Below are 9,568 nucleotides of genomic sequence, written 5' to 3' on the forward strand. Positions count from 1 at the left end.
ATATATATATATATATATATATATATACTTGTTTCAGTCATTAGACTGCAACCATGCTGGACACTCTCTTGAAGGATGTTAGTGGACCAAATCAACCTCAAGATTTATTGTTTTAAGCCTAGTACTTATTCTACTGGCTTCTTTTGTCAAACTGCCAAGTAACAAGGATGTAAACACACCAAAATCGGTTGTCAAGTAGTAGTGTGGGGACAGACACAAAGACACACATAGATACATCATCATCATCATCATCGTTTAACGTCCGCTTTCCATGCTAGCATGGGTTGGACGATTTGACTGAGGACTGGTGAAACCGGATGGCTACACCAGGCTCCAATCTAATTTGGCAGTTTCTACAGCTGGATGCCCTGACATGCTTCTTTCAGTACCCATCTACAAAATCCACTCAAAAGGCTTTGGTTGGCCTGAGGCAATAGAAGATACTTACCCAGGGTGCCATGCAGTAGGACTGAACTGGGAACCATGTGTTTGAGAAGCAAGCTTCTTACCACACAACTACACTTGTGCCAATCAAAATTTTGCAACATTAGCATATACACACTATTGACAGTTTTATTTATTTATTTAGAGATGTCTCATAATTTTCTTATGTAGTTTATCATCTCTGGTGCAACCATGATGACTGATGAATTTTTTTTGTTTTTGCTTCTCTCCACCATAAAACATTTATCACTTCTAGTAGATATTAAGTAGAGATTAATGATTTGTAGGAACACGATATTTCGTTATGCAACCATAATATGCTACAAAGTATATTAAACGTTTTTTAAGTCAGTACTGTGTGCTACTGTGTTAGTAATGCACTTAAATCATGTGTTTAGGTCATCTCTACAGATTTACTATCGAAATTATAGCCAGCACTGATTTCATTACATTTCATATCCAAGATGTCAGATGTAAACAAACAATGAGATTGAAGGTGGAAAAATGGGTAATGGGTGTATATGCCATATTTCAGGAGTTTTTGCTCCTTCATCAACCCATTAATCATCCACAAACTCATTGCTTAAATAGCCACTACATGTAGCAGTGTAATGTTATCAGATATACTAATTTACATATTAAACACATTCCTGAAAGCTGGTACATAAACATTAATGACTTGTAGGCACACAGTATTTTGTTATGCAACCATAACATGCTTGTCACACTCTGTGTCACACTGAATCTCCCTGAGAACAATGTTAAGGGTACGTGTGTCTGTGGAGTGCTCAGCCACTTCTGTGTTAATTTTACGAGCAAGCTGTTCTATTGATCGTATCAGCTGGGACTCTCATCGTCATAACCAACAGATTGCTCCTATACATCTATGTATTAACTGTACATATCTAATGTGATATTGCCAGTAATGTAGATTGTAAGCAATCGTAAACCATGTTCAGTTTTATCGCAGCTGTATCATTTATACTGCTTAATATCTTTGGTAAAGTCTTGAATATCACAGCTCCCATTCTTTTACCCACTGAAGAATAAGAACCTCTGATCACAAAAAAAAAGAAGAAAAATGCATGGGATATATGATACATGTATGCTCTTAAATATCTACCATATAAAGTTTTCAGCTTTTACTTATTTTTGAAATTGAATATTCAATTATAATAAATTGACTAATGTCTTTGTGAATCCATTATTTTCAGATCTGTAAATTGTGCCATGCTGAACCTTACGGAGTTCTGATAGACCTCCATCCAGTTCCAGTTTATCATGTATCTGTTGGAAGCCGGTGTGTCAAGTGTGGCTAGATTAAAACATTTCCCAGCAAAAAAATTTCATACTGAATCCTAAAGGTATGCATTCATATATACATCCACAACTATTGATAGTAATACATTAACATATTTTGGTTCTTTGATGATTTAATTCTTTGCCTGACCTAAATGTCCCATGTTTGTTTTAAGACTTTTAGTTAGCCCTTGTTTCATACATTTTGAGTAATATAAAGTTTTCCTTTCATAAACACCCAAGTTACTCTAGTGGTTGACAAAAAAAAAAAAAAAGGAATGTTCATCTTACATGATGCATGGATGCCAGAGAAATATGTTTTGTGTATCGTGTGTTACACAAGATAGGCAAAGAATTAATAATACATTATCTGATTTGATCCTAGAATTCTGAAGTCTATTTAATTTCAATTTCAAAAGGATAAAGTGATATTTATATTACAGATATTATTTTGTACTGTTGTCTTCTTACACATCACAGACTTGGTGTTAATCTGTAGCTTTCAGTCTACCTTGATCCATTATACCTATGATATGCAGATAGGTAATTAAATGACTTGGGGCAATCCACACATCCATTGGATTTAGCATACTCTCATCTCAATGAAGACTGCACTATGCATTCTAATTTGCAGTGGTTAATTGTATGTGGTGTAGTTTTGTAGTCTGGGCATGTTTACTATTTCCAGCATCTAATCTGTTTTTGTACATTGAAAGTGGTTGAAGATGAACATTGTCCAAATGTGACAGCTGCTGCTACTCTACACTGGAGGTAACTACTGTTATGTATAGACATCTTTAATATATGGTACACCAGTCTAATAAAGCCTCTATTACTATACTACAACCAACTTGTTGTGAAGTTGCAAGACAATTATTCTCTTCAAAGTTTCCATAATTTGGTTCTGAGGTAAACAGTAGTAGCAACAATAACAACAGTTATAGGAAAGCTTGAAGGTAGTGAATAAAATTTATTCAAGATTGTGTTGCACAAATTAAACAAGTCTTTGATAATATTTAAGTACTATAAGATATAAAAATAACTATAAATAAAGGTTTCTAACAGTACCTCTTAGTGAGAGGTCACCGTAAATTAAACCCATCTCAGAACTAATTATTTTATTGCGGTGGAAACGATGAAAGGTAAAGTTGACTCCAATGTGATTATACTTAGGACAAAAAAATTTATCTCTTTCATAATTATTATTGTAATAACTGATTTGCAACAAGTTTTCTATATTTTTATATTTGATTTTGTGTAACAGGATACCTCTGTCTAGGATCTGAATACACACACACACATATATATATACAGAGTATCCCAAAATTAAGGCAACCAAAGTTTGAGGCTTTAATAACTATTGATAAATGTGATAAGATAGGAAAATTATACTTCATTATAAAAGCTTTGTGTGTCTTCTTTCTGTCTCAGGCTAAATAAATTCAGATTTATAAATTAGATAATAGCCATAGACTGAAATACAATCATAACCCTCCACAAAGGAGGTGAAAGTGATACAGCTATAACAAAAAAGCTTAAGATTAACTAAACAGCTGTCTGAAAAATTGTCAAGAAATTTGAAGAGATTGGTTTCACTGCTGATCGACCTGGACATGGCTGAAAAAGAAGTGTGCAAACCCTACCAGAGGAAAGATACGGTGAAATCCTCATCATTCCATCAGAAAACTGGTTGCCACAGCAAAAATAAGCCAAACACCAATGTATGAAGTGTTGAAGGAGATCTCATGACCCACCCCTACATGATGACTCGCCTTCATAAGCTCACACAAGTTTATAAGGCCCGTGAGACTGGACAGAAGTCATCTTATCCTGCATCAGATTGACATTGAAAAGACAGTAAACCACCAGAGTGACCAACTTTGGAGTGTGTTTGACTTCATTGAGAGTAAACTTGTAAACTGACATCAAAATCCACAGTCAGTTATGGTTTGGGTGGCAGTAACAGCCATTGGAAGGTCCCCCATGTTTTTGCACCCTTGTGTGTTAAAATTAACACCCAGCGATGCATTAGTGACATTCTGGAAGCTGAACTGCTTCCATGGGTGAATGAGCATCTTTAAGGTGCACCTTGGAGCTGCCAACAGGACTCAGCATCATCCCACAGCTTCAAACAGACACAGCACTTGACTCAGAAAAACATTCCATCATTCATAGGCAAGATTGTATGGACCTCAAGAAGCCCCAATCTCAACCTATTGGATTTTTCTGTTTGGTCCATTTTGGAGACAAAAGTTCAAGCACTCTTCATACTTCGCTTGATGCTTAGAAGGCAAAACTGCACCAGAAATGGGCTTTGATTTTGCAAGAACAGTTGTGTGCCACATGTGAAGTATTCACACCTAGAATTAAGGCTGTGGTTCAAAACAGAGATGGTTGTATCGAATAAATGTGGTAGTGCCATAATTGTGTTTCCTTTACCATTGCATTGCAACACTTAGACCTGAAATATAATAATATTTTGCTTTGGCAAAATTGAAAAAAAGTTAGTTGCCTTAATTTTGGGACACCCAGTGTGTGGCATGTAAAAGACACCTTTTTGAGCGTGGCCATTGTCAGTACCGTGTGACTGGCCCTTGTGCCGGTGGCATGTAAAAGCACCGACAAACTCTCAGAGTGGTTGGCGTTAGGAAGGGCATCCAGCTGTAGAAACTGCCGGATCAGATTGGAGCCTGGTGCAGCCTGCTGGCTTGCCAGTCCTCAATCTAATTGTCCAACCCATGCTAGCATGGAAAGCGGATGTTAAACGATGATGATGATATATATGATATATGTATAATACTCACATAAACACATATGTGCATATGCATAGGTATGTGGTTAAGAATTTTTCTTTGCAACCACATTATCTCTTGAAGAAGAGTCTTCTGTCATTACTTTAGGTTGATCAATGCCTAGTGAGTAAAATTTAATTGACAAAAATTGTGCAAGGCCCCAACATGTATGTATCTCTTTCTCTCTTACCTTGTTAGTTTGTGTATACATAGATAGATTGATGAATGGATGGTTGGGTAGTCAGACATTATAACTTGTGTGTATATGTGTATATCTATATATGCATATTTATGTATATGTTTGTATTAATGAATATGTGTGTTATATCGTATCTTGATTATTTTTCTATAGTGGTCTACATCAACTTGTACACTGTGACAAAGAAAACTAGACAACTTTGTTGTATTTATCTTGAAGTATACACTGGGGACATTTTATCATGCCACTGCCATAGGAAACGTTTTTTCCCCAAACAAATTGTATCAAAGGGTTCCCTCTACTCCATTATTATGTTATATATATATCTCTATTATTTCCTTCTTCTTTATGTTTGCATCTGCAAGTACTTCTTTGAGCCGATATCTAACCAAAGGAGTTTTTAGCTTCTATGCCTTCTTCAGATTGTTTTATGTCTGGATCTGTCTTAGCTCTTATTCTAATGTCACTAATCACAAGTCCTTTGAATGGTACACTTCTCTGGTGAAAGTTTAGTATTTACAACTATTGGTCTTCCCTGTTTTCTGGTCATTATGAAGTATATCAGGCTTGTATGTTTACCTGAGTGGTGATTAAGTGGCCTACCTGTTTCTGAAGATAGTAATGCAAATGGTTAAATCATTTGCATCATACAACCACATTGATGAATAGCCATACAGCCTTGATGAATAGCCATCATAGTTTTGTTCAATTGTCCATTGTGGGTCACAAAGTTATTTTAATGAGGCAACTGTCATCTGTCGCTCCTGCCTAAAAAAAATAATTAATATTCATAGCCTTAAGAAACTCATCATGAACCAATGAAATTTTAGTGGGTACCATTGTTGGACCAGCTTGTGCATCTTTTATTCTTTTACTTGTTTCAGTCATTAGACTGCAGTCATGCTGGAGCACCAACTTAAAGAATTTTTCGTCAAATGAATTAAACCCAGTTCTTATTTTTTTGTCCTTTTTTAAGTCTGGTATTTATTCTATTGGTCTCTTTTGTCAAATTGCTAAGTTGCATGAACGAAACGCCAGTTGTCAAGCAGTGGTGAAGGCAACACCAGTTTTCAAGCAGTAGTGGGGGGAAAAAAACACACACATATATCACGGGCTTCTTTCAGTTTCCATCTACCAAATCTACTCACAAGGCTTTGGTCTGCTTGAGGCTATAGTAAAAGACACTTGCCTCAGGTGCCACTCAGTGGGACTGAACCCGGAATCAAGACAGAGTTGCAAGCTTTTTTTCCACACAACCATGCCTCATTTATTCTATCCATTGCTGTAACAAATACTTTCAGAATCATTCCATTAAAAATAAATAAATCAAAATAATAAAATTCTTGTAAAATTAAAAAACTAAAGATCATTGCTCTTTATCAACCAATATGCTACACAGAGTATAGCTTTCTAGTATTTCATGACAATATAGTTGAGAACTTTGTACCCATTGTAGTTTTGATAAGTTTTCCAGGTTATGCTATTTCTCTTTCTCTTTATTTCTCCAGTGGTGTGCACATGTACATGTGAAAGATGTCTTTTTTTTTTTTTTTTTCCATGGAAGCAGAAGTTTATTTCTTCACATATACATACTTTACTAAGTGTTGTATGCAGCATTGACAGATTTTCTTTAGGCAGATCTAGATTTGTTTATACATGTGTGTGTGTGTGCATGTGTGCGTGCGTGCATGTAGACTCCCTCTTTCTCTCTGTTTTCACTATGTTGTCGCTTACTTAACCATACCTAACCTTGTTAACACACTTTAATTGCAGAAACATTTCCCTCTAAGCATTTTTTAGTTTCATTTTATATAAATTATTATCATCATTGTAACACTAATGGTTTACATTGTGTTACATCTGGCAACTAAAACCTGTTCATGCCTGCCAAAGCTTTCTTACTTTGGAGTAACTATGGTACAAACAAGGTGTTTTGATAAATTTTTTTTTTTTCTGTTATGTAAAGAAAACTGTAAGCTAGCAGTGTCAATCTTCCTGATTGTTCCTGCTGCTAGAAATAACATCCTACAACCTTGGCAAAGTAGTGGAAACATTAGATGATGTAGTTGGAGATATGTCTGAAAAATTAAAAAAAGATAAGACAAAAGAGATGTAGGATCTATGATCAAAAATGTTTATGGTAAGACTGCACTTGATCAAAGGTCTGCTTAATCTGGGATTAAATAAAGCAATACTTAATCTTTATGTTAAATTCATCAATAAATCTAATACCATTAGTAATATTGATATTACTGTAGAATGGTGAGCTGGCAGAATCATTAGCATGTTAGACACAATGCTTAGCAGCATTTCGTCCATCTTTATGTTCTGAGCTCAAGTCTTGCCAAGGTCAGCTTTGTCTTTCATCCTTTCAGAGTTGATAAAATAAGTACCAGTTGAACACTGGGGATGACATAATCAACTTAACTCCTTTCCGAAAATTGCTGGACTTGTGCCAAAATTTGAAACCAATATTAATGTTAGTGGCTTAAAATTGTGACTTTGTTATTTTACATTTAAAGTCTGAATTTTAATTCTGTATTTGTTTTTTCTTCTCATGTTTTCAGATGCCCTGGGTGGATGGATCCTATTCATGGATAATCCTTGCTTTGTCCTTGTTCCTAGGTACATTCGGTACTCTCGGAATTCTTAGGGGATTTTACATGATATTCATTGTAGCAATATTTTTGTTTGGGTAAGTATATTTTTGTTTTACTTCTTTATCAGAATCTTTTCATACAATTCTTCTAATTACATTCAAAAGACAGTTACAACTTGCTTCAAATTCATGTCAGGATTGTAGGTATGGTTAAGACAGAGTTGCAAGGTTTAGTTTTTTTTGTGATATCTTCATTATATTCAGAGCTACTTCATACAAATTTGACTCTAGTTCATTGCAATTACTTAATGTGCATGACGAGAAAAGGAAACTGTTATGAAATCTTCTCTTTTGGCATGTTTGAAAATTTTCCATAACTCTTAATGATTCTACGTTCATGTGAATTCAAATTAAAGATAATTTTAGAGGAACCTCATCTCCTGCAGACTTGCTTTTCTGAGGTTTAACAGCATCAACATTATAACAGTCAATGACTGAGCCTCTGCGTGGTCTGATTGACCTGCTAGAAATAGCAGTCTACCTTGAATTGCAATATACTGTCTTAAAAGAGACATTGGATAATATCCAAGTTGCACACTATCTAAAATAAAGGCAAGATAGCCCCAGTTTCAGTGCCTTTTTTCATACATCTGCTTTTTTTAGAGAGAAAGTGGGGATAAGCCACACCACTAGAGTACATACTTAGTACAACTATTAGGATTCAGGTGACACTACTCTAAATAAAGTCCATCTGACCAATGCAAGCATGGAAAAGTGAATGTTAAAGTGATCATGGTGACATATGTGTATATATGTGTGTGTGTGTGTGTATGTGTGTGTGTGTGTGTGTGTATATGTGTGTGTATATGTGTGTGTATATGTGTGTGTGTATATGTGTGTGTGTATATGTGTGTGTGTATATGTGTGTGTGTATATGTGTGTGTGTATGTGTGTGTATGTATGTGTGTGTGTGTGTATATATATATATGTGTGTGTGTGTATATATATGTATATGTGTGTGTGTGTATATATATATATATATATATATATATATACACACACAGAGAGAGGGAGAGAGAGCAATAACAAAATGGAGGGGATCAATAGGTGGTATTCATCAACTTTTAGACATTATATTATGTCAATTTATTTATTTACTGAAAGGACAATTATGACAATATACATACATGTATAACATATGCTTTATATATAAAATATAAAAATATCAGTAATTATTAAAATATATAACATAGAGCAATAGAAATTGGGATAATATCTTACAGCTGTTTCAGCCAAGAGGCAATAATATCTCATTCTACTTTTATCCCTCTAGTTGACTGAAGTAATTAGTAGGTGAAATTGAGGTACTTGGGTGTTTCTCTAGGCTTCGTCAGAGATTTTAGAAAGTACTTAAGGTTAAATTATAAATATAAATACACGCATATATACATACTTTTATATACACATAAATATACATAAATACATATACCTACACTTAAATGTACATGCATATGTGTATGTATATGCATACAAATGAATCAATTATTATTATTATTAGATGCATTATATTATTCATATAAGATAAAATATAAACAGAGGTATGAGAAAGTTATAATAAGAGGAGTAATATTGTAATTTATGAAATCTATATATCTTAAGATTATTTTAGATGTGTAAGAATGAAACTGTATATACATGAGGAATACATATATATATATATTTCCGTAAAACATACTCATAGGTACATACGTATTAGATGTGTTTAGAAGGGAGGATTAATGCAGCAGTTCATATCATTATAATTATGATATAATTATAACAATAATACACAAACATATATATATATTCATATAAACATGTAATATGTTTATCTCTCCGTTATTTTTTGTTTATATATCTATATATATATATATATATATGTATATATATATATATATATGTGGGCATATATATATATGTGTGTGTGTGTGTGTGTGTATATATATGTGTATCTATATAATGTGTATATATAATGTGTGTGTATATATATATATATATATATATATATATATAGATATGTTTATATATATATATTTAATGTGTGTGTATATATATTTAATGTGTGTGTATATATATTTAATGTGTGTGTGTGTATATATATATATATAGATATATATATATATATATATGATGTGTGTATGTATACATATAATGTGTGTCAGCAATGTTAAATCTCTGAACGAGGTATATATATAT

General features: G+C 33.6%; 1 protein-coding gene across 4 annotated transcripts in view; it reads left to right on the forward strand.

Moving 5' to 3' along the window:
* LOC106880822 (sorting nexin-13) overlaps nucleotides 1-9,568 on the forward strand; it is a 167,491-nt gene that overhangs the window by 23,872 nt on the left and 134,051 nt on the right. For all 4 annotated transcript variants that reach the window (XM_052968756.1, XM_052968768.1, XM_052968749.1 and 1 more), the window contains 2 exons: nucleotides 1,659-1,808; nucleotides 7,302-7,429. In XM_052968756.1, coding sequence (XP_052824716.1) covers nucleotides 7,302-7,429 — 128 coding nt within the window. In that variant the 5' untranslated portion in view covers nucleotides 1,659-1,808. The remainder of the gene's footprint in view (nucleotides 1-1,658; nucleotides 1,809-7,301; nucleotides 7,430-9,568) is intronic.

Source organism: Octopus bimaculoides, chromosome 1 (assembly GCF_001194135.2).
Source record: "Octopus bimaculoides isolate UCB-OBI-ISO-001 chromosome 1, ASM119413v2, whole genome shotgun sequence".
In the NCBI taxonomy this organism is placed as follows: domain Eukaryota; kingdom Metazoa; phylum Mollusca; class Cephalopoda; order Octopoda; family Octopodidae; genus Octopus; species Octopus bimaculoides.